We start from the raw sequence: 26654 nt of genomic DNA, 5'->3' as shown, positions 1-26654 counted from the left end.
AGGCCGCAGGTTGCCCACCACTGGGATAGATGATCACGATGGTCCTTTTTTACCTTAAATAAAGTCTCTGAATCAGCGTTTAGGCTCCTAAAAGGAAACAGCTTTGGAAAGGAGAGTGAGATTTATTGTATGTCACTACTCAAGTACTACTGTACCGTTACTCCAGATATGATCGGGGCTTTTCCTTCGATTAGTTTATGTATTTCTTGAACTGCTTCCTCATTGCTCTTGTCTTTAAATCGTTTCTTGGAGAGTTCTTGAAGAGCTTCTTTAAATTGATCAAAAGTAATCGTCCTAGAAGATTTCCCCCTGGCAAAATAACACACAAAAATCAGAAGAAATTACAAAAAGGATACACAGTACTCCAAGAGAAGGATAACAGATGCAGTCTGCAATAGTGAAGAGCAGCCAACATACAAATACTACATAAAAGGAATTGCCCTTCATCCCATTATGACTTTCAGTGCAGCGCCTCCCCAGGACAGCTTCATCTTGCTTTCTTGAATGTCACTGTAACATTAATGAACCTCGCTTGGCTAGGCTTCAGAATTAAAGAGAAACTAAAGGAATTGGACTACTGCTCATACTTCTCTCAGAATGCTTGGACCAGTCTAAAACAAGGCCTAAAACTACACCTCAAACTTAGGTTGAGCTAACTGTTTCTCAGGGGTTGTGAAAAAAATATCACATACCCCTGAGAGACATATTTAAGCTGACCTAAGACTGGGTATAGACAACCCTAGGTTGACGGAAGAATTCTTCTGTCAGCCTAGCTATTGCCTCTCAAGGGGTGGATTTATTACAGTAAGAAAAACCACTTCCATTCCTGTACTGTGGTACTGGTTGTAGTGTAGATGTAGCTGAAGATGTAATCTAATTTGGGTAATTATTTGTGAACTCGGTTTGCATAAATGAAATGAGTGACAGCAGTTTAGGCCAGGTCTACACTAAAAAGTTAGGTGGACCCAAGCTACATCACTCAGGAGTGCAAAAAATCCACGCCCCTGAGCAATGTAGTTAAGCGGACCTAACCCCTGCTGTAGACAGCTCTAGGTCAACAGAGAATTCTTTCATCAACCTAGCTACTGCCTCTCAGGGAGGTAGATTAAATACCGTGATGAGACAACCCCTCCCATCATTGTAGTACAGGGGTCGAGTGGTGTGCCGAGTCTTCATTTATTCACTCTAATTGAAGGTTTTGCGTGCCAGTAATACATTTTAATGTTTTTAGAAGGTCTCTTTCTAGAAGTCTATAACATATAACTAAACTATTGTTGTATGTAAAGTAAACAAGGTTTTTAAAATGTTTAAGAAGCTTCATTTAAAATTACATTAAAATGCAGAGTCCCCTGGACTGGTGGCCAGGACCCCGGCAGTGTGAGTGCCACTGAAAACCAGCTCGCATGCCGCCTTCGGCACACGTGCCATAGGTTGCCTACCCCTGTTGTAGTGAGTGTGTCCACTCAAGTGCTACACCAGTGCAGCTGCAGTGGTTTGAATATAGACATAGCCTTAGTGTTGAACGCAAAAGGTGACTTTAGCTGATATTGCATAGGTCTCCTCTTTGAAATGATGACGATGACCTACCCTATCACACAACATTTATTTTGTGATATGAGCATTGTGCAAATCAAGCTTAAACAAATCATAAGAAAAACATGTCACTTTAAACTCCTCCTCCTCAAAAAGAAGCATACACCCCATTAGCATTGCATGTCTGATATCATATCCTATTAAACAAGTTAAATAATACACTTATTTTAAAATAGGACTTCACTTCTCTCTGTGGCTCTCCCATTTATGAAACAACATTCACAAATAAGAACTTATGGAAAAGGTTATTTGAGGGCTTGATATTCATGAAAAGCGCAGAAATTCATAGCTGAAGCTGAAACTATCATTAATTCTTTGTGTTGTCTTGATAAATGATTAAAAGTGAAAATGAAAGGTGCACCACATTTCCAGGCTGCTGACTTGCTTGGTTGTTTTTATTTGCTAGAGTGGAAAAGTGTGCTATTGAGGTGCCTATGGGTAGACTTTGATAAATTATTGCTTCTGAAAATATCTTTTTAAGAAGAAGTCAGTATATATTTAGACACTTTCATACATTATACACTTGACAGACCATAGTGACTCATTTAGAAGAGCTCTGAAAGCTCCTAAGAAGAATGTCTGAATAATCACTGTGAAGATGTGTTTAGTCAAAAGGACATTTAGGTAAATCTGCCTTTTGGCAGTTTAAATAAAAGTGCATTTCAGGCAGACAGCATAACTTCAGTTCACAGATCACTTTCTAATAGCAAGGCACGTTCTGATTTTTAAATCAGACTAATTTAATTTTAAAATGAAATTAATAGACCATAGCAAGAGGAAATTACTTGCCATAGCTTAATTTGTATGTAGGTTGTTTTGAATTTTGCTAATAACAAAAACTACACCTCTTAAAGTGGATATAAATATATATCTTTCCACTTGCCTAATTTAATATCCCCAAATATTTAGACCAATATTTACACTTCTTGCCTTTGAGATTTAGCCATATAGACATATCCCAGGCTAAAATATAACATATTAAGGGTATGTCTACACTACAGCAGCCCAGCTACAGCACTGCTTCTGTGCTGCAGTAGCACTGTAGTACAGATCTTTCCTACTTCAAGAGAAAAAACAGTTACCTTTTCCATAACTGGTGTTCTTCGAGATGTGTTGCTCATGTCCATTCCACAGTAGGTGTGCGTGCTCGCCACGTGCACCGGTGCTGGAAGTTTTTCCCCTAGCAGTACCCATAGGGGGTAGCGCCCCCACGACCCCTGGAGTGGCGCCTGCTCGGTGCGGTACAAGGGGAGCTGCGCGCTCCCCCCACCCTCAGTTCCTTCTTGCCAGACAACTCCGACAGAGGGGAAGGAGGTGGGATGTGGAATAGACATGAGCAACACACCTTTCCGTAACTGGCGTTCTTAGAGATAATTGTCTTTTCTTCTTCGAGTGATTGCTCATGTGTATTCCATAATAGGTGACTCCAAGCTGCATCTCTTGGAGGTGGGTAGGAGTTCACAAGTTCCCAGGATAGAGGACAGCCCTGCCAAACCCGGCATCATCCCTGATCTGGGGGACGATCGCATACTGTGAGGTGAATGTATGAACCAAAGACCATGTGGCTGTCACAGGCCCAAGGACTCCCTCCCTTGGGGGGCGGGGGGTCCCATGGGAAGGCCCTACAAATGTCCTGGATGGGGACGTGGGCCACAAAGGCAGCCGACGAGGCCTGCACCAGAGTCGAATGTGCCCTCATGATGGGTGGCAGGGGAGCACCCGGAAGATCATAACTGGAACAGATGCATGAAGTGATCCAATTGGACAGCCTCTGAGTGGAAACTGGCTGGCCCCTCGCGCACTCAGCCGAGGCGACAAACAGTTGCGAGGAATTTCTAAACGGCTTAGTCTGCTCAAGGTAGAAAGCCAGAGCCCACTACACATTGAGTATATGGAGACGGCGCTCCTCACTGGACGCGTGAGGCTTGGGGAGAGGACTGGTAGAAAAATGTCCTGACCCATGTGGTAGGCAGAGACCACCTTCAGGAGGAACACAGGGTGTGGGCGGAGCTGGACCTTGTCCTTATGAAAGACCATGTACAGCGGCTTGGAGGTCAGGGCCCTGCAATGTGATTGCAACCCGGAAGGCCACCTTCCATGAGAGGTGAGACCAGGAGCACGTGGCCAGTGGTTCAAACGGGGGCCCCGTGAGACAAGCCAACACCAGGTTTAGGTCCCACTGTGGGACTGGGAGTCTAGAGTATGGAAAAAGATGGTCCAAACCCTTAAGGAACCGGCCAGTCATAGCATAGGAAAATACCGTCTGTCCTTGCACCGGTGGTTGGAAGGCAGATATGGCTGCCAGGTGCACCCTGACTGATGAGGGTGCCAGACCCTGGGTCCTCAGGTGGAGGGGGTAATCAAGGATAAGCTGGATTAAGGAGACACCCTGGTCCGCCGCCCACCTAGAAAAATCGAAACCACTTCGCCAAATAAGCACGTTGAGTGGAGGGCCGTCTACTTTCAAGAAGGACGCACTGAACCTGGTCCAAGCACGTCTGTTCCTCTCCACCTAACCACTGAGCAGCCACGCCGTGAGGTGAAGAGCCGCTAGGTTGGGGTAGAGGAGGCAGCCCTGGTCCTGAGAGGGCAGGTCTGGGAGGAGCAGCAATGGCCACGGTGGAGCTACCACCAGGCCCATGAGGGTCCCATACCAATGCTGCCTGGACCACGCCGGGACAATTGAGGAGGACCTGGGCCTTGTCCGACTATCTTCTCCAGGACCCTGCTGATTAGGTGGAACAGGGGAAAGGTGTAGAGAAGTCGTCATGACCAGGACAGGAGAAAGGCATCGGAGACAGCGCCTCTCCCTGGGCCCCGCCAGAGCAGAACCCGGGGGGGGGGGCGGAGATCACCGGTTCTGCCGAGTCGCAAATAGGTCCACCTGGGGAGTTCCCCACCTTCAGAAGAGCCGGTGGGCCACTTCCTGCTGGAGGGACCACTCGTGTTGTGAGGAAAAGTCCCCGCTCAAGCGATCCGCCCTCTCGTTCTGGGCACCCAGTAGGTGGAAGGCCTTCAGATGGATGTTATGGGCTATACAGAAGTCCCACAGCCTGAGGGCTTAACGGCAGAGGATCGGGCCCCGCCTTGCCTGTTGATATAGAACATCGAGGCAGTGTTATCCGTGAGGACCTTGACTACCTTGCCCTCTAGGTGCAAGCGGAAGGCCATACACACCAGCCGCACTACCCTGAGCTCCTTGAGTTTATATGTAGGGCTAGGTCTTGAGCCTTGGGTCTGAAAGCTCCCCACGTGGGCCCCCCAACCCAGGTCCAATGCATCGGACACCAGCTCCAATGACGGGACCCTGTCCCTGAATGGGACCCCTTGGAGCATGTTGTTTGGGGCGGACCAACACCATAGGGAGGCGATCACAGAGTCTGGTATAGTGAGGACCTTGTCCATCCTGTCCGTGGCCTGGGAGAACTTCAAGGCCAACCAGAGCTGGAGGGGCCTCATCCTGAGTCTGGCATGATGGACCACGTAGGGGCACGCTGACATGTGACCCAAGAGTTGCAGGCAAATCCTGACTGTTGTCACCAGGAACCTTGTGACTGAGTCTGAGACCTTTTAGGGTCTCGAACCTGTTTGGCGGGAGAGAGGCCCTGGCCAATTCTGCATCCAGGAGCACCCCAATAAACTCTATGCATTGGACCGGGACTAACATGGACTTAGTGTTGTTTACCAACAGGCCCAACGTGCACGTGGACAGAAGGAGTGCCATGTGATCCCTCATCCGTGACCGGGAGGTGCCCTTGACAAGCCAATCATCCAGATAGGGGAATATCTAGACCCCCCACCGTCTAAGGTAGGCTGCTACCACTGACATGCATTTTGTAAACACCCTGGGGGCAGCTGACAGACCAAATGGGAGGACCGTGAATTGGTAATGATTCTGTCCCACCATGAAATGGAGGAAGCATCTGTGCTCCTCAAATATGTGGGTGTGGAAGTACGCGTCGAGGGCAGTGTACCAGTCTCCGGGATCCAGGGAGAGGATGACGGAGGCCAGGGAGACCAAGCGGAACTTGAGCTTCACCACATGCTGGTTCAGACCTCGGAGGTCCAAGATGGGCCTGAGCCCTCCTTTGGCCTTCGGGGTAAGGAAGTAATGGGAGTAGTACCCCTTGCCCATAAACTCATCAGGCACCACCTTTATTTCTCCTAGTTCTAGGAGCCGCCCCACCTCCTGCTCAAGCAGAGCTTCATGTGAGGGGTCCCCCAAGAAGAATGGGGGTGGGGGATGGTTGGGCAGACAGGAAGTAAACTGGAGGATGTAACCCCGGGAGATGGTGTTGAGGACAACATCGGTCGAAGGTCAGCCACAAGCACTCAGGAGGAAAGCACACAACCAGTTGGAGAAGGGAAGCTTTATTGCGGGTGGATCCCTGATGAGGACTGGCAAGGTGGCCCCGAGTGTCCCATCAAAAACGCCTTTTCCCTGCCTGCTTCCCCTTGGAGGACTACGGGTCGGGGGCAGGCTGAGACTGCCTCTGAGGGCATCTCTTACAGTCCCACTGCTTCTTATGGGCAGCCTCGTACTTCGGGAGAGCAGCCTGGGCGGGAGTCTGCCACGGCTTGAATTTAGCTTTTGCTGGAGCCGGGACATAGAGGCCCAGAGTCTGGAGGGTCGTGCAGGAGTCTTTCATGCCATGCAGCCTTGTACCTGTTTCCTCTGCAAACAGAGCTTTCCCATCAAATGGGAAATCCTGCATGGAAGACTGCGCCTCACTGGAGAGCCCAGAGAGTAGGAGCCACGACGCCCGTTTCATGGACACCGCCGTGGCCATTGATTGTGCGGTCGTGTCTGCAGCATCTGAAGTTGCCTGCAGGGACGCCCTAGCAGCTGCTGTCCCTTCCTCCACTAGCACCTTAAACTCCTTCCTATTGCGCTCCTGGAGGGAGTCCTCAAACTTAGGCAGGGAGCCCCGCAGATTGAATTTGTGTCGGCCCAAGAGAGCCTGATGGTTCACCACTCGTAACTGGAAGCTCGAAGATGAACAAATTTTCTTTCCAAAAGAGTCCAGTCTCCAAGAGTCTTTGTTTTTTGGGGTCGGGGCTGGCTGATCCTGCCATTCCCTATGGTTGACCAACTCAAACACCAGGGAGTTGGGCGCCGGGTGGGTATACAAGTACTCATGCCCTTTAGTGGGTACAAAGTACTAGCGTTCTGCCTTTTTAGAGATGGGGGCCAACGAGGCCGATGTTTGCCACAGGATATTTGAAATCTTAGCCATCCCTTCATGGAGAGGCAAGGCCACCCTACCCGGTGCCGATGGGGACAACACGTTAAACAGGGAGCCCGAGGGCTCCTCAATCTCCTCTGCCTGGAGGTGTAGGCTCGCTGCCACCCTCTTAAAGAGTTCTTGGTGGGCCCTAGAGTCCTCCTGCGGGATGGAGGAGGGCGGGGCTGCAATTGCCTCCTCCGGGCAGGGCAAAGAGGCTGGTACAGTGCTCTGGGTGTCAGACGGCACCGGAGGGTCCACTACCTGGTTGGACTCCGGGCACAGAGCCGAGGACGTATGTCGCACCGACTCCTTCCTTGGGGGTCTGGAGAGGGGGGCTGATGGTGCTTCCAAAGCTCCGGCCACTGAGTGAGCCTCCACTGGAGCCCCATTCGGCCAGCCATGACGCTCGGTACCACTGCACCTGCTGTGGCACCAGTGGGAGCGAATGTCTGAGTTGGCCAGCCTGGCCCATCGAGGGATGGCTACAGATAGAGACCAGGCTGGCGTAAGATCTGCTCCTGCCCCTGGACCGGGAGGAGCAGCGGTGCCAGGATCTATGACTGCCACGGGACCGTGATCTTGACCTGGAGGACTAGTACCGACGGTAATAGCTGCTCTGCGAATGGCTTTGACGGGCGGACCAGCAACGGCGAGACGCCAGCGATTGACGCCCAGGGCTGCGATGTGTTGATGGAGACTTGGAGCAGGAGGCCGAGCAGGAACTGAGTCAATGATCATGTTGTGACTGACTGCGGTACCCTCTTTGCAGCGGTGCTCTCCGAGACTATGACCAACGACAATGCCCGCCACAGTCCTGTCGATGTTCACTCCTTGAGGATGAGAGGTGCCGCAAGTCCCAGATGGACAGAACCCAGCCAGACAGTCTGGTCGGCGTCAAGGGCGATCCACCTCGACCCTGCCCCGAGTGGTCGCTGGGCAGTGATCGGCATCGGGAACGTTCCCTCGACCGAGACCGGTACCGGGCCAGAGGCAGCTGCGGGGATCCCAGCAGCGGCTTGCCTCTGGAGTGGGCTACTCCGCTCAGCTTGAGTCAGAGGCCTAGGGCCTGGTGGGGATCAAGGACTGCCCGACATGGGCCAAGCCTCTGTCCCAGACTTCCCTCAGTGCCGCTGCAAAGAGGGAGTCTTCCTGGCCCTCTTGGCATGCCCCGTGGATGGGGAGCGGTGCCAGCTGGTTGATGGCACCGGAGGGTCGCCGCGCACCGACACCGCAGTGCCAGGTACCGGTTTGGAGCGGCGTGCTGGGGTCGAGGTCAGCACCGACTCCATCAGGATGGCCCGGAGCCTAATGTCCCTTTCTCTTTTGGTCCGAGGCTTAAACGACTTGCAAATCTTGCACCTTTCACTGATATGGGTTTCTCCCAAGCAGCAAACAGTCTGTGTGTGGGTCGCTCCTTGGCATAGAATGCCTGCAAGAGTCCCAAAACTTAAACCCCAGGCCGTGGGACATGCCCCGGCCCAGGCTCGCTGACTAACTAAACTGCTAACTAACTACAGGTACTAATGCTGAACAAACGAACAGTTTTGGAGACAAGCGACAGCAAAACTGGAGCAGAGCAATTCCGATGCACCTACACTGGCGGCAAGAAGGAACTGAGGGTGGGGAGAGTGCGCAGCTCCCCTTATACCATGCCAGGGGTCGTGGGGGGCACTCCCCCCTACAGGTACTGCTAGGGGAAGAACTTCCGACACCAGTGCATGAGGCGAGCATGCACACCTATTGTGGAATAGACATGAGCAATCATTCAAAGAAGAGGTTGTTCCGTCGATGTAGGTAATCCACCTCTCCAAGAGGCAGTAACTAAGTCGTCAAAAGAACTCTTCCATCAATTTAACCACATCTACACGGAGGATCAGGTTGACCTAACAACAGAGCTCAGGGTGCAAAAATTTTTTTATAGCCCTGAGCAATGCAGCTAAGTTGATCTAAGTTTAGATGTATACCAGGCCTAAGTATAAAACCTTTCCAGAAAAGCTGATAGTATTGTTAATGCAATCCCAAAAAGCAGCATCTCTAATAGAGGGATCCATGCCAGTACTTACAAAGTTAGGAACTCTCAAAGTCAAAAACTGTTTAATGCAGAGATCTGTGTTGCTGGGCAACATCAGTCCAGTTTGCAGCCCAAGTGTTTCTTTTTGTGCCAATTTAAAGAAGTGTCTTGACAAAATTAGCAAAAAACCAGACAAGTCCTTTCAGTGATGCCAACTGTTTATACAGGTGTAGGTGATGGATGGTGAGGACAGGGAAAGTGTGTGCTGGCAACAGAAAAATCAGGCTAGACAAACTGCACTCAGAAATCTAATTTGACTTTAATGACTAGATGTCATTATCACCATAAACAATAATGTTAGGTCCTTGCAGGACCTCAAAAAGATGTTGGCAAACATATCAGATTCAACTGCTAATGTCATTTTCTGTGCAACTCTCCTGTTACAGAACATGCCAGACACAAGCAGGCAGAGTAGAATGAGGACAATTCTTAAGCAGATTTGTAAACATGCACTCCAATTGTCTCTCATCAGTAGGGATGATAAAGAAATTGAAGCTAGCTTTTGGTCTGAATTAAGGAAGGCAGTTTGTTAATGTATTTCCCCCCCACCCCACCCCTACCCTGGAACAAAACAAATGGTGAGAATCTAAGATTCAGAGCACTGGAAGTGACCTAAAACAGCAAAGTCCAACAATTCTCATTTCACTTTTGTGCACTCTAGTACTATTTGATACAAAATAAATCTGAAATCATCAGGCATGAAGAAAAGCTTTCTATGAACTGAGGCCCAAAGCCCACAAAGTTTACATCACCAAACTTTTAGGTGCATAGCCAGCTAGTGGAATTCACAAGCCGCAGGTTAGGCTCCCAGGCTCCCTATGCTGTGCATGGGGAGAAGAAGAATGAGATCCATAAAAGCCAGCACACTAGGTGGGGAGGCACCTGAGCTAGCCAATAGCAGATGCCGAGGAGTGGAGGTGTTCTAAGCCCCCTCACCCACCACACACCCCAGTAGTTAGGCACCTATATGCACTCACAATCCACAGCTGGGATCCCTCTCCTGGGGTCAGGTACAAAGCAGTTTCTTGTAAGAAGGCAGCAGATGACACATAAATCTACACAGATCAGCCGAGGGAGGACAATGACTTCCCCGTTATAACCTTTAGCCCAGTGATTAGGGAACTCACCTGGGATATGATCCAATTTCCCCCCGCCTGATGAGAGGGGATATGAACAGGGAATGGCCACCTCTCAGATGAGTGACTTACCCACCATGCTAGGGAATGTTCCCATGTGGGCTCCCTCAAGTGCTGCTGTTGAAGCTGTTCATCTGTGCATATATAATTAGTCACCGGGCCAGACAAAGAGAGAGAATGACTCTATAGTCCAGTGGTTGGGGCAGCATCTGAGAGGTGGAAAAATTGGGGCAATGCCTATGTTAACGTGGCATGAGGATCATGCTGGAACTGAGGCATGAGATAGGTGTCCAGCCACCTAGACTTCGTGTTATGCACATGCCGACACGCAGAAACTTAGGTGCCTTGGGGGACTTTAATAGTATTTAGGCACTGATGGATTTTAGGCGCCTCCATGGTAAAGCGGCAGCTGAGCAGGGGATTGATCTTGATGGCACCTAAATGTTGGACTTCGGCACCTAATGCCCTTCTGTGGACCTGGGCCAGACCCTCTCTGCACACACAGTTGGCTTTTCACTTGACATGTCTGTATGCTCATTAACATGTTTTTGCGTTTGAAGGAACAGGGGTTGGTAGTTGGCAGACGCATGTAAGAACCTGTCAAGCATGATTCACTTATCCTGTCATAGTCAAGGGTCACTTCCTCTGGTAGTCATTGAAGATGAGCATCTATGACAGGATTTGTGCTTGTGGTTCCAAAACGGAGGTGGGGAGGGAAAGAAGAGAAAAGAGCAAAGAGAGGCCGAGAGAATAAATACTGTAAAGATGGTGTTATCTAGTGACTACATATAAAACTCTTAGGGTTTTTACAGCAAAGAGGAATAAATTGTTCACAAAAAGTGAATATGTTAATGCAATAATATTTTACATATGCTTTATATAGGGAGCTTTTCATCTCAAGAGAACCCCAAAGCACTTAATATCGGCCAAGTTCTGCTGTACGTACGCACGCGCGCACACGCACACACAGAATGACTTCAGCCAGTACTGAAATGCCTCCATCTTCGCGCCAGAACACAGTAGCTGTTTGTGACCACTCACATGCGAACAGAACACAATAACACTACATAGCATGTTTTTTTTAAAAGACAGGAAGTGAAGAAGAATATGATCTCTAAATAAGACTGCAGGGGAATAAGGCAGGCAGAACGTACTGTAATTATCCACCTGGAATTTGGCCAGGAAGCTCGTTAATGGGATTAACAGCCCTATTCTTATCAGAAATGCCAAGGGATCTTTAATGAGCACAATAGGTCAGCACCTTGTCTTGTTCTCATCCAAAAATGCAGCACCTACAGCAATGCAGTGGCCCATCAAAATGTCATACCAAGGCAATGGTTCAGCACTGACTCACAGCAAAAGGGGCTGCTGAGAGAATTTCCAACACTACTTTTTAGATGTGAGTTATACCTGTAGGTCTCCCATCCAATACTACTTAGCTCATGAGGTCTGACAGAATCACAGTCCCAGTTTAAATGACTGCATATAGTCAGTATAATCCATGGAAATTAATAATGTTGACTCTCTGCCAAACAAATTTTATTCTGGCATGAAAAGAACTTTTATCAATTGCAGTTTTTTTCACAGCTGCACTTAGTTGATAAGAGAGTGACACTGATTTACCTTTGTTGTTTGGTTAAATGGGGAATAGTGGGAAAGAGAGGCAGATCTGACTCCTTCCAATCAACGAAATGGACAACCCTATCTCAAATAGTCTGCAGTGTTCACTCTCACATTATAAGACAAGAAACATCTAAGACATAACCACAACATATATTCTAATTCCCCACCACAAAGGTGCATGCTGGAGCCACCACAAACAGGTGCCTGAAAAAATGAAACAGTTTAAATTTAGAGAGCTATTCCATATAAACAGTGACTAAATTAACGCATGGTTGGCAATATGAGCTATGCTATATGGTATATAGTGTTGTAGCTGTCTATTCAGCTGTAGCATCTAGCGCAGGGGTAGGCAACCTATGGCACGCGTGCTGATTTTCAGTGGCACTCACACTGCCCGGGTCCTGGCCACCTGTCCGGGGGGCTCTGCATTTTAATTTAATTTTAAGTGAAGCTTCTTAAACATTTTTAAAACCTTAGTTACTTTACAGACAACAATAGTTTAGTTATATATTATAGACTTATAGAAAGAGACCTTCTAAAAAGGTTAAAATGTATGACTGGCACACGAAACCTTAAATTAGAGTGACTAAATGAAGACTCGGCACACCACTTCTGAAAGGTTGCCAACACCTGGCTAGCGTGAAACCCTTCACCACGCCACAACCACTCCCAATATTATTCAGTTATATCTAATAGCTTTACTAGCACAAAAAACTCTGGATGGTATGTTCAAAGGGAAATAATGGAATTAGATGTCCAGTGAGATTTGGGCACCTTAGACTATGAAAATCTGAGCTTCTGTGAATTTGACCAAGTGACTATGCAGAGGAAAGAGTGAAGCTCACTATTATTACTATTTGCAAGGTGGTAGCACCTAAGAGCCCCAGTCATAGACCAGGACCTCCCTGTGCTAGGTGCTGTACAGATACAGAACAAAAGGACAGTCCCTGCCCCAAAGAGCAACAATCTAAGACAGTATAAGACAATACAGGTTGTTGTCAAATGCACAAAGCAGGGGGGAAAAAAGACTCCAAAGAAGCCAAATATTTTCTCTCATTTTTTCAAGTGTAGTAATCTTAGGTGTTTTGTGCAATGCCTGTAAGTAAAATACACATGGGATCTACAATGAAATTCACTCATTTTTAGCTCAGAAAATATAAGATTAAGAACAAATTTAACATGTTATTTTCTTTACTGATTTAGGGCTTAATTCTACCCCCATTGACTTCAGTAGGAGTTGTGTCTGAGCCCTTAAACTGCAGCATTGTTTATCATCCAGAAGCATCAAGTAATGCAGCCACCTCCGCAGCTGCAAGGACAACTCCTGGATTATGGGTTAGGGGCTCCACCCTATGGGCAAGATTAAATGTCCGTGCTAGGTTTACTGCTCATGGACCAGTGCTGGAGGTGTTAAGCACAAGCCACTTCATGTTTATTGTGAGGTCTCTGATGGCATAAATCTAAATTCAACCTAGGTGTAACATCATTATAGTAAATGGGACTATACCAGGGATGAATGTGGCCCAATAACTTGAGCTCCTTGGGGAATCAGAATATCACTTCCTTTATCTTAACTTCGGCTGGACACATCCCAAGTGTCCTCTCCCCACCACCTATTTAATAGGAAACTTCCATCTACTGTTCCTCTCACTCCCACCCACAACACGCAACAAACTATTGGTGCATCCGATGGAATTAAGCCTCTTCCAGCTGCCATGGCATACTAGTTTGTGAAAGATGGGAGCAGAAAAAAGTTGCACACTTGATTCTGAACCTTACAGATAGAAGTCCCAATCAAATGAAATTGTAGGAGCCCAGGTTTGCCTGATCCAACCCCCCCAAACACACACTCCTCCACACAGTGAAATACAAAGTGAACCAATCAAGCAGAACCAGTCAGACTCAAGTGATCAACAGATCTCCCAACAACCTTGGATACGACTTGATGCATATCACTGGTGAGTCACCCCAATCCTGCAGATTCTCTCTATTTACATTTCAGAGGACGACCCAGCAGAACCAGCTGTCTTTCTACTGAGACTTAGCTCTGAAGTTTCAAGGTTTGTTTTCTGAGGCTGTAAGTACTGCACAATATACAAGACAATCAGGGCCTCTGGGTGGTTCCTGCTTTTTCAAAGGCCCCATTCACACAGTACAGTTGAAACCATTTCCATCCATACAGTGCACAAGGGCCAAGCAGTTCATGTACAAAAATAGAAAGTTTCCATTAAGCAATTGTTATAAAGAATCAGACTCACTGTGTATGTTTGTAACTTGTTTTTAGGAGCTCACTACAAAATAACTATCTTGTTTCTATGGGAATAACAAAACAAATGTATTAACTTCTATGTGTTAAAAGTTCATAGGACTACCTCTTCCCACTCCAAATGGGCTGACTCCAATTAAGTATCCCAAAGAAGAGATCTGAACTATTCAGTCTCTTCCCTTTGGTTTTTTACTTCAAAGGGTTAATGGAAGTCTGGGGAAGAAGATAAAATACTCACTGAAAAGAAAGGATAAACTGGAATGCACTGGAAGGAAAGTCTAAACAACCCATTACAATATACATACAATGACAAAATCAGATAGAGGAAATGCAAATTAAAACTAATTGACTAGAAAATGAAACCAACAGGAAAATCTTTCCAATGGGGTGTGCAAAAACACCAAGGCTTTTATGAAAATATTGAAACAGTAGAGGTGGTGTGTTCAATTAAGAAAATGAGAGTCATGAAAGGGAACATGAATATCATCAACTTAAAAACCGCTCTGTTTGTGACATGAGGAAACCTTTATCTTTAGGAAGGATACATTCTTACATACCATTCTATTTTAAGCTCGACTTCTTATACAAGCTGAATCACTCAAATATATGACCCTGGTGCACAGTAAGTATAGCTGAGCACATAATTCACAATACATTTGATAAATATGGGTTTTATCCCCATTTGTGAACAGATTATACATTCTTAAAATTTGTTATTCATAATTATTTATTAATTTTTTCTTCCTCTAATGGGTGAACTACATAGCATGCTCAGGAGGACAGATTCTGAATTTAGGCCTTGATCCTTCACCTGGTTTTCTAGGATCTAAATTTATACCAGTGAAAATCTTAATTCAGATCCCTGACATCAGTGCAGTGTCTCTGACCATACTCAAATATAAAAAGATCGAGAACTGGCAGAGGGCAGATTGCAATTGCAAATTTTATTTCAGTGATTATTCAAGCTTAACTTTCAATTTTTGAAAGAATCTGCACTAGTGTAATGCCTGAGCAGTCTCACATCACAGAATGTGAACTATGTTGAAATTTACACACAAACTTTTGTAAATATTCACATACTATTTCCACTCTTTGCTCAATTCCTGTAATAAAGAATCTAATTTCAGCTGTTTAAGGGTTCAACTTAATAGATGAGAGAAATCTGCATAATTTCACCTTGGCATGAACATTTTCCGGTGCAACCTTAGCTTTAAAGTTTCCTGACTTTTAGTGCCTCATCTAGCACATTTAATGTTTCATAAATGGTAGGTTTTGCATTTAATTTCCTAGTTTTAAGAGGGAAAAGAAAACCTGGGAGCAATCAGAGAAACTTCCCATTACCCTGTAGGTTTCTACATTGCACCGTTCACAAGTTCCTCTCTCAAAACCAGCAAAGCTTGTACATTTTGTGGCCTGAGTGCACCCTTAAACAGAGATCCACTGTACATGCAAAGGCAGGATCCATGATGAATCTGGCCCTTATGTGAAGGGGCTCATCAACCCACAAAGCATGGTTCTGAGGGAAGCACCACGAAAGTCTGATATGGGGATTGGGGACCAGGAGATAGCATGAGTAGAGCTGGGAGGCCATAAACACTTTTGCAAGTGGGAAGGGAGTTTTGTTTGGATTGGATGCAGGCCTATTTAATCCACCACTGTGGTTCTGTGTGCAAGTCTGTTCTGCAGTCACTGTTAAAACTGGTCAGTGTTGCCTTGAATAAATAAATAAATACAGGTACATTCAGTGGGCAGCTGCAGGAATTTAAATTTGACCGCTTTTGGAGGGGCATTTAAACACACGATGTTACGTGGAAATCCAGTACACCCTCGCTATAACGAACCCCTGGGGAATTGGCCATTATAGCCAGGGGTTCATTGTAGCAAAAAAGAGGAGATGGACAGCTCCTCCAGTGCCAGGGTTGTGGTGTGGGCACAGAACTCCTCTGACCCTGGGGCTGTGGCGGGGGGAGAGAGAGCTTCTCTGGTCCCGAGGAGCTCTGTGACCCTCCTGTGGCCCTGGGCCTGGAGAAGTTCTGTGCCCCTGCTGATTATTTGGGGGAAGGGGAGGAAAAACACCTGTGCCCCTTCTTCCTCCTCCCCCCCCCCCCTTGTGCACACCCCTAGGTACATCAGTATTTGGAGTATTCCCTAGATTTACTGTAATGAGAGCCCAAGGAATGTAACAAATACTGAAGTAATTTTATTTAGTTATTCAAGGCATCTGGCAAGTTTAACAGCAACTGATGAAATTCTGGACATAAGAAATTTTATGTATTTGTTTTTCAGTGTGTGCGCTCAAGATGTAATTTGTAGGCAATAATATCTGTTGGTTTTTTTCTCCTACAACTAACACAGGCACAAGTCCTCAGTGAGGACAGTATTCAAGCTTGATCCCAAACTTCAGCTCTCGTTGCTTTAGCCTTGTCTACAAAATGTGGCGAGGATACGTATGTGGGCTTTGAATTTGGGGGGGTTGGGGGTTTGTTTGATTTTTAAAGTGAATAGTAACTTTCCTTTCCCATCCTCAACAAACTGAAGAGTTGAAGGGATTTTGCTCAAACTTTCCAGAAATTTTTCATTTCTGAGCAGGGCTCAAACATTTGTCAGCCTGAGTTTGACTTTTTTATCCCTGTATGAAATCCAGGAGTTAAAAGTGCAACTTTTTTCAACCCTATCTGCAGCAGCACTACCAATCCCCTCTGGTAGTATTTCAGAGTGCGCTAAAGGCACTAACTTCTGTTCATTCATCAGTATCGTACCTCTTTCAGGTATTTTCTAGCCTGCTACTGCCAAGAGCAGTGAGTCTCTTTGATGTCATCTATAAACACAAAATACATTAGCACCAGTACTTTGTGGCAGGTGCTCTGGACTGACTGGCAATAAAATGGGATTTGAAAGAAAAGAGTTGTATAGATCTGTGGATAATGCAAGCATTTGTTTGGCAAGTTTATTCTTTTTGTCAGGGGTATTTGTTTTAGTGGCACTGGCATGGAGTCCAAGGCTAATTTGTCTGTGTAGAAGGAAGTAGATTATACATCTACCTGCCTTCGTTTGTTTCTCTTTTCATTGTGCGGCTTACACATTCCACTTTCAGCTCTTTTGAGGTTAGTAGCTCAGTACTTTTATAGCCTGTGGACTCAACAACTATGACTGATACAATCAATGATACTCTTCCTGAGAGCTAGTTAAATCCTTGGTGTAGATAAGTTAATGGTACTCTGCCAATGCAGTTTCTCTTGACTGGCTGTATTTACATATTCCGTGAAGCTGCATTTTGTATTTCCACCAAAAAGTAAATCACAAAAAAGTACAAAGGCCACAGTCATAAAAGATGAACATTTCCAAATGAGATGAGGTTAACATTGTACACTTCCTGTGTTCAAACCTATCAGAGCAGAACCCACCCTAAGCAAGAACTTACAAACAAAACAGACAGAAGTGAAGAAGAAACTATTCCAGTGATATAACCATTTCAGACCTTATTAGGCAATACCCTTTATTGCACCTCGGAAGATCGGACTAGGCTGTCAGATAGAGCAGCAGGCAGGAACAAGTCAATGAAGGCAATATAAAGTAAATAAAAAGGATAACAAAAACCAAAGGCTCGCCCCCAACCAAAAGCCTCTGCCCACAGTCTATCCATGGTGGAGACTTGGATTTCTGAAGCTGGGCACCTGGACACTAGGGCTTATGGAGTCTGGATGTGTCAGTAGTCAGTACTGGGGTGGAGGGGGGACGACAAATGGGTGTCATCCTGAAGGCACCTGCAGGAACTGATTCCAGGAGCAGACTTGGGTTCATAAAGCCAGAACCAGTAATTTTCTGCTAAAATGAGTCACTCAAGATGAACAAGCAGCCTCGAGCGTACAGCTCTTCACAGGCAACTGCCTGCCCTACAGCAGCCAAACAGAAGAACTGGCCTAAAGTACAGAAAGCCGTTATTGCTTCTTTATACACGTGATCTCTCTGGCTCCAGCATCTCTGCCAAGACAGAGATAAGGTGCGGTGACCTGGAAGGGAAAGAAAAAGGCTGCATTCCTTATCACTGTGCAGTTCCACCAGTTTTCTCACTGCACTAGAGAAGAGGTGCATCAGGATGAACTGTAGAATTATAACAGAGGGCTTGGAGAGCCTCATTTGTATTTTTAACAAGGATGTTGGCACATACAATAAGGAGCTTCTCCTTTACCTACTGAATTCCTGACCTAGACGCAAAGGGCTCTTTAGGGACATCACAATGATAGAATCAGCGATGCAGAAATCCCTTTGGGGTCAGTGACTGAGCAGTACAGGCAGGAGAATATATGCCATATAGCAAAGCACCAAACATCATGGCATTGTTCCGTCCCTGCCATCTGAAGCCAGGAAAAGTATTGCACCCTCTGACATGTTAAGTTTCCCACAATGGAGTCATTCTAATGGTAAGGCTGAAAGATCCATTCCAATCCAATCCATATGTTTTAACCTCTTTTAGTAGTGTTAAAAACTTCTTTTGGCTTGTGAATTGTCACGTGCAGGCTCAGAGCAGACGTGAAAGAGCGTGGAAAAATTTGAAGCAGGTCACCCAAATGGATTTTGGGGACCCACCAATAGCAGTAGGGATCTTTATGCTCTTCTCATGCTACCTAGGAAAACAGAAAGCAGATGTTTCTTTGGAGGATTTTCCTATAGCCCCGTCTCTGCTTCACTTTTCTGGTGTTTCCTTCTCCTGTGCTTTGTTCACATTAAATGCTCATTTTCATTAAAACGAAAGGCTAAAAATACATGTTCGCCAGAGATTGGTGAGAGGGAAGAAGGCAACTAAACAACAGCATGTGAAGGCATGCAGGGAAAAACAAAGGGAGTGCAAAATGCAGACTGAATTCAGTGAAAAGGATTAATGGGAATCAGGAGGGCTTATCGGGTGAAAAGGAAACCTAGGCAGAACATAGGTCAGTTAATAAATGATTGGGGTAGGGGTTGCGAAATGAAATCAATGACTCCAAACGGGCTGAAACAATTAATTTTTTTAAAGAAAAGAAACCTAGGAAGTTAAGAAGCAGGGCCCATGTAATAATAGCTATTGATAAAGAGCAGGAAAAGGAATATTTGGAAAACTCGAATATCTAAACATAAGGCAGACTAGGGAATATATATGCAGCTCTGCTGCTAAAGGGATTTGCTAATTAACCTACTGCACCAGTGTTGTACTTGACCCTAACGTATATTTGGAGAGAGATGTTGACCTGGGGAAGTACCAAAAGGCTGGGGAGGGAGGTAGGGGGAGAAAAAACAAAATGTGGCACCAATCTTCAGAAAAGTGAAGAGGAGATATTTTGGCTGCCACCACTCTGGCCTCTCTCTCCTAAATTTCCACCAAAGTGAGAGGCATGCAAGACCTGAACAAAGAAAACAAACACTTATGAATAACAAGAGGGACACATACAATAAGGAAGTTGTAAGACTAAACATTACAAACACTGTCCAGGGTACGTCACTTTAATCCTCAAAATGCTGCCTTGTGTCTGGTGCCTGAGTCCTGGAAATGGCATGTTCTTTTGGGCACATCAGGAGGGGGAAATTTGGAAGGTGGAAGCAAGGCGGGCTGGCATCGCTGGCTGGTGCAACTGGGAGGGCAGGTACTCAGACCAATGTGCGTGCCAGGGGTCTGATAGTCACAAGAGAGTTTGGTAGAGTAGTCTCACTTGTCAGGGAGACTCTGTGAGAGACAGATAAGTGAGAGAGGATTGGAAGCAGGACCTTGCCATGAGATGGGAGCTACTAGGTGGATTCTTAAGTAGGAAACTGGGTGCTTCAGGGTTTGAGAAGGGCGGTGGGAAATCAGGCATTTGTTGTGTCCCACTGCAGAGACGAGCACAGCCATCCTCCATTATTAGCAAGAAACAAAAAGAACTGCACTCTTATTGGCCTCCACCATGTCTGGAGCACACATGTCGACTGCATGAAAAGAGGGCAGTGTTCGTAAACTGCAGAGACCCAACAACCTACCATGGTGACAGCTGCCAGAGACATCTTTAAACACACCAAAAATATGAAAATCCAAAAGGGTGAAGTCATAGTGCCCCATGCAGATAAAGACAGTGGTGGAGACTGCTTTCAACAGCTAATCATTTTTCTATTCAGTGTGCCTCACAATGGCCAAGTTCTGACTAGTTCCTACTTGCATTAGTGATAAGAAACTCTTCTCTTGTAATACTACTACTTAGCACTTATACAGTATGACAGATATTGCAGCCTTGGCATCTTTGGGAGCCAATGTATTAAATGTATGAATTGTTTATGTCTGATTGTGCTCTGTTCCATGGGGAGAGGGTTGTCACAGCTCCTCCAGGAACTAAGAACACAGGGGTGTGATTAAGGCAAGTCACTGAGACTAAACAACTCTAGAAGGGTACCAGCCCCTGGAGAGATTCATACTAGGTTTTCCAGAGACTAGGACACACAGAAAGGGCTTTTGGTATAAAATGATTAGCTTGAGCTCACAGAGGGTCTTCTTTCTGAACCAGCAAATGGACAGGATCTTCTGTCCAAGGGAGGCCCCACCCAGAGGGAAAGGGTTGGAAAGATTTGGGGCTACTAGGGCCCAAAAGACTAATGGGTGGTTCTGGGTATGGATAGTGTTGGTTTAAATCTGTATTTTTTGTGATTTTTTGTCTGTAATGTTTTTACCTTAAGAATAAATGTGCTTGCTTAGTAAGATCTGTATGATAACTCATAACTGCTGGCAGTACACTGTTCATAGCCCTTGGAGAGAGAAAGCAAAGCACAGGCACTGGCCTTTAGACAGACTGGCTTGCTGGGGATATCACAATATAAGGCAGGGAGCTGTGCAGCCTTAAACCCCATCAGAAGAGAGAGAGATGTAGGTGTCTACCCAAGAGAAATGATGGTTAGAAACCGGACATCTTAAGTGTGTGCCCTTGAGGGACTATGGAGGGGAACCAGAGGTGCAGCTACCCTGAAACTCTGACATACAGCACTTTACATTTCAAAGTGTCGTGCTAACTAGTTATGAGATCAATACAATTACCATGTGCTTGGACTGCTCTTTCTGCGATTGGAAAGCTACAAAGCAGATCATGGCAAAAGACATTAATCCTAATAGAATAGCTGAAATCCCAGGGCAGATGACAGACTAAAGACCCAACATCTGTACTTTGTCTGCCAATCAAATAGTACATGCATTCCAACACTGAATGCGTAGAGAAAGAAGGTAGGCAGCCACAAATAAGGAATCCTTCTAGCATTAATGAGCAGTTCAATGGGAGTGGATAAATCATGGCCCTATGATGGAAAAATAAAGACAGGTTAATAAGTGCATTTTGATTCACTCTCCACAACAGTGTGAAAATATTTGTTTAAAAAGGAGCCCAGTCGACATACTAGTGAAAATATGCTCAACACAAACACTGCTGAAAGGAAGCTGGAATACCATCACAGGTTGAGTAAGGATAACTTTGAATAACCAAACCGAGCGCTACAGTAACAAGGAATGCATTTTGCCCCAAGCAACAGTCAACTATCAAATAAACAGACTACAGAAAACAGCTTAAAAGTAAACAAAATGGGAAATAAAATTTTCTGAACAAAAAAGTCTGATCATCAGCTGTTTTTCATAACTTCTGTTTTTTATCAACCTCTATATTTTATGGATACATGGAAATTAGAGATGGAAAAGACCTAGCTCAGTTGTCCCCAATCACTAATATCAGTGTTGGCACTTCAGGCTTTTAATGATCAGTACCATTGCTTACCTTAATGCAGCACTTCTGCGCTGGGCACCTACATGCTACAACTGCCCATGTCCCAATAAGTGATGCTTGTTTTACCCTGTTTACCTAATATTTGGGGTCTTGTGCGTTGTTTGCATTGGAGGAGAAATGGAGTCAGGAATTTCTTTGATTCAATCCTGTTTATTTAAAAGAACGTACATAAGTCTTGTTTTTCTCAACACAGCAGAAAACAAACAGGAGATGCCTTTGCTCACAGTTCAAAACCTCTTTCTAGCCAGCACACTACCCAAAGGCGCTCTCGCTCAGCTTTTTCTCAGACTCATGCTACAAGCGCTGTCTGTCTGTTTCTAGGGCTGGCTTGCATGTTACCTTCTGTGTGTGCTTCAGTGGTATTTCTACCTTTTTTCTCTCTCATTCACACACAGTTCCCTCAAACAATATCCAGCCCTCTGTGTCTGCATTCAGTGTTCCCTAGTGAAACCCCTCCCTCCATATAGCTCAGATTCTTAATTGGCCTTTCATGGCTTCTATTGTGTGGCGGCTCCTATTGTCTCAGATATCTACCATAAACACGGTTAACAACTTTTTACATTTATGCTCAATGAAGGACAGCTATTACAACCACCAGCTTCAGCAAGGTTTCAGCTCCAGGGCTGGAGCACCGATGGGAAAAAAATAGTGGGTGCTCAGCACCCACTGGCAGCCCTGCGGATCAGTTCCTCTCTCTCACCCACAGCGCCTCCCACCCACCAAGATCAGCGGTTCAGCGGCATGCAGAAGGTGCTGGGGGGGAAGGGCCGGAGCAAGGGTGGGGCCGAACCCTGCACCCGTCCACACAAGGAAGCCTTTTACTTCGACATAAAGGGCTCTTAAAATCGATTTCTCTACTCCTCCCCAGTGAGGGGATTAGTGCTGAAATCGACATTACCGGTTCGAATTAGGGTTAATGTGGACGCAATTCAATGGTATTGGCCTCCGGGCGCTATCCCACAGTGCACCATTGTGACCGCTCTGGACAGCAATCTGAACTCAGATGCACTGGCCAGGTAGACAGGAAAAGCCCAGCGAACTTTTGAATTTAATTTCCTGTTTGCCCAGCGTGGAGAGCTGATCAGCACAGGTAACCATGCAGTCTGAGAATCGAAAAAGCTCCAGCATGGACCGTACGGGAGGTACTGGATCTGATCGCTGTATGGGGAGATGATTCCGTGCTAGCAGAACTACGTTCCAAAAGATGAAATGCCAAAATATTTGGAAAAAATCTCAAAGGGCATGATGGAGAGAGGCCACAATAGCTAGGGCTGCTGTGGGATCAAACTGACATGCTCCGGCGTCTGGTGGAGCTTCAGGAATGGCAGCAGGATCACAGAGTGCCACTGCAGCCCCTATTTATCCGCCCTCTCCACTCCCCAAGTTCCACAGCCTGCTCACCCAGATGCCCAAGAATACGAGGGGGGGGGAGGGGAGAGGCTCCGTGCACCCTGCCACTCCACCCTGGTGGACAGCCCAAGCAACAGAAGGCTGTCATTCAACAAGTTTTGAAGTGGCCTTTTCCTTCCCTCCTCCCACACCCCACCCGGGCTACCTTGTCAGTTCTCTCCCTAATTTTATAATCAATTAATAAAGAATACATGGTTTTTAAATGATAGTGACTATTTCCTTTGCAAGCAAGCTGTGATCAAAGGGGGGAGGATGGGTGGCTTACAGGGAATGAGTCAATCAAGGAGGCAGGTTTTCATCAAGGAGAAACAGAACTTTCACACTGTAGCCTGGCACCCACCAAGATCAGCGGTTCAGCGGCATGCAGAAGGTGCTGGGGGGAAGGGCCGGAGCAAGGGTGGGGCCGAACAGGGCTGGAAGAGGTAGGGCAGGAGTGGAGAGGGGGCAGGAAGAAGTGGGGTGGGGCCTTGGGGAAGGCGTGGAGTGGGTGTGGGGCTTGGGGATCAAGCACCCCAGGGGAAATAAGGAAGCCAGCACCTATGGCTTCGACTGCTACAATCCTGGGGTTCTAGCAGTGTTTCTCAAAGGGCAGGATGCATTCATCCCAGGACTCGCTGGAGCCCGCTGAAGAGGTATACAGCTCGATGAAGTAATGGGAAGGAAGAGCTTCATTTTCCCAAAGAGTGCCTCAAGCTTTCAAATGGTTGGAAAAAAGCACTGGGTTAGAGCACGCACAAATGAATGGGAAACAACAGACACTAGCTAGTCAACCTACTCTGGACTCACAAGACTGTTGGTGTAATGTCCATAAGTCTTTAACCGCCCTCCCCCCCTCCATTCAAGAGAACTGTAATGAAATTCTGCTTTGCACTATGAACAGGTGGGATTCCTATCCTGCTTCACACAGATTATATACACACTGTATATATCACACATTTACCACCTTCGTGTAGTTTAGCTTCATGGTAATATAAGCAAAGACAACATTTCTCCCTTCCCCCTCAGACTTCACCCTATGCTTTTGCCCCAAATCTGGATCTTCCTAGCATTTTCCGCAAAGAACACATCTCTATCCATAGCTCCTTCTGCCTGAGAAAGACATTCCCAGTGTTTCTATATACAACTCCTTGCTTGGAGCTCATTGGGTAGATTTGATCTAACTTCTGGGGCTATTTTTGCCGAGACACTGATCACCATACAAGATTCAAGCATCTAACATCAGGATACTCAACAGAAGAGCCTACATCCCTATGAAAGATCTTAGGGCTTGTCTACACTACCACTTCGGTATAATTTACATCACTCAGGGGTATGAATAATCCACACCCCTGAGCAATGCAAGTTGCACCTACCGAACCACGGGTGTAGATAGCACTGTGTTGGTGGGAGAGCTTCTCCCGCTGACAGAGCTACCACCACTCGTGGAGCTGGAGTAATTAAGTTGACAGGAGAGCTCTCTCCCATCAGCTTAGATCATCTTCACCATACACGCCACACCGGTGCAGCTGCACTGCTGCAGCCCATCTAGTGTAGACTAGCCCTTAGAATCTGCCACGCTGGTAATTATGCCTGTAACTGTGTTAACCCATTCCACATGAGTGATATGAAAAAAAACAAGGCTGGGATTTATTTTTAATTTAAGCTAATTATGACAAATACAAGTGCAAGGTCAATTTGAATATTTTATTGGTCAAGATCAACACAGAGTAACAAAGCAAAGTTTGTTCTCATGGGGGAAAATGTCTGGAACCCTTGGTTCCATACCTATACATACCTATCTCATAGAACTCGAAGGGACCCCGAAAGGTCATTGAGTCTAGCCCCCTGCCTTCACTAGCAGGACCAAGTACTGATTTTGCCCCAGACCCCTAAGTGGCCCCCTCAAGATAGAACTCACAACCCTGGGTTTAGCAGGCCAATGCTCAAACCACTGACCCAGATCTATTTTTTTGCCCCTTAATGAGCATTTTAATTTGTAAATTTTATTTCCTTTTAATTTTCCATGTTTTGTTTGAGAGCATAAGTATAGGGACAATGATTAACGTTACGTGTAAAATAACTGCCACCCTTCCCCAAAATACTCCATAGAATATTATCATTTGAAAACTTTATGCAGAAATGAATTAGCATGGATTGACACCCACAGTCTGTGCTTTTTGGGAGTTCATTGCTTATAACAAATCTTTAAGCCAAAACTACAGTGCCTTGGTCTAATCCAATACTGAATTTCCTTTTAAAATTTAGTGACCTGTATCCTGAATTAAATACCTTTAGTGGTACAAAACTATGGATTTTTTTCAAGTTTTATATAAGTGTCTCTGTTCCAGCTGATTTTACACCCACAACATTTCACAGGATGTCAGAGGGATGAATATTTTTCATATAAAATCACATGCAAGCATGAAAACAAACTTTTGAACAAAATGCTCCCAAAATATTAAGTGGGATTATGGCCATCTTTGATTATTTTTATTTGTGTGTGGTTTGGGAAAAGAGACAGCAAAGGAAAGTTTTATAAGTATGAGCATAAGCACATTCTGTTTGTGATACAGGAGGGGAAAGCAGACAGGATGACGGGGTAAAGAGGAGATAGCATGGGTAGCCAGGGCCGCCCAGAGGATTCAGGGGGCTTGGGGTCTTTGGTGGCAGGGGGCCTCCACCGCCAAATTGCCACCGAAGACCCAGCACTTCGGCAGCAGGTCCCAGGGTGGAAGGACCCCCTGCCGCGGGTCTTCGGGGCACTTCGGTGGCGGGTCCCGGAGCGGAAGGACCCCCCCCCGCCAAATTGCCGCCGAAGACTCGGAGCGGAAGAAGCTCCGGGGGCCCGGGGCCCCGCGAGAGTTTTCCAAGGCCCCCGGAATGAGTGAAGGACCCCGCTCCAGGGCCCCCGAAAAACTCTCGTGGGGGCCCCTGCGGGGCCCAAGGCAAATTGCCCCACTTGCCCCCCCCACGGGCGGCCTTGTGGGTAGCTGATGGCAAAGAATGAAGGGGTCAGAATGTTAAAGCCAAGAGTATCCTTCACGTAGGATAAGGAAAGAGGGCTGTGAAATTATGCTTGCTGTACACGCTGAGGGAAGGAGGTTAACCTTGGTCCTGGTCCATCCCCAGAGGCCCTCTCGCTCTGGAGACATTTCGAGAGCTTCCTATAAAGAGTTGTACTTGGAGCATCAGGATGGGCGCATGGTCAAAAGAGAGCTCACAAGCACAGCTGCTGCCAGGTGGATTCATCAGTGATTTACTTCCCAGATGGCTCCTCAGGCAAGATCCATAGGTACTCTTAAAGAGCCAAAGACCATGATACAGCTAAGCAACTTTACAAACAGTGATGTCGGGCTGCTGGCCAGCCTCCCCCAGCCCAGGAAGGACTAATACCATGCTCAGCTCTCTATCAGGCCCTTCTAGGGTTGCCAACTTTGGTTGGATTAATTCCTGGAGGCTTCATCACATGATAATTATCTTTAATTAAAGATTAATCTTTAATTCCTGGAGACTCCAAGACAATCCTGGAGGGTGGACAACTGTAGGCCTTTCCCTCGGCACAATTTATTAAATCAAACAAAAAAA

The 26654-nt window shown here is 46.2% G+C and overlaps 1 protein-coding gene across 6 annotated transcripts in view; it reads right to left on the bottom strand.

Moving 5' to 3' along the window:
* The window catches only part of LOC123364689 (tubulin polymerization promoting protein), a 120704-nt gene that overhangs the window by 16743 nt on the left and 77307 nt on the right, over window positions 1-26654 (bottom strand). For all 6 annotated transcript variants that reach the window (XM_045007014.1, XM_045007010.1, XM_045007011.1 and 3 more), the window contains one exon: window positions 156-309. In XM_045007014.1, the coding sequence (XP_044862949.1) occupies window positions 156-309 (154 nt within the window). The remainder of the gene's footprint in view (window positions 1-155; window positions 310-26654) is intronic.

The sequence above is a fragment of the Mauremys mutica genome, chromosome 2 (genome assembly GCF_020497125.1).
Source record: "Mauremys mutica isolate MM-2020 ecotype Southern chromosome 2, ASM2049712v1, whole genome shotgun sequence".
Taxonomy (NCBI): Eukaryota; Metazoa; Chordata; order Testudines; family Geoemydidae; genus Mauremys; species Mauremys mutica.
The sequence above is the reverse complement of the archived record's forward strand: the minus strand, read 5'-3'. Positions and strand labels throughout refer to the sequence as shown.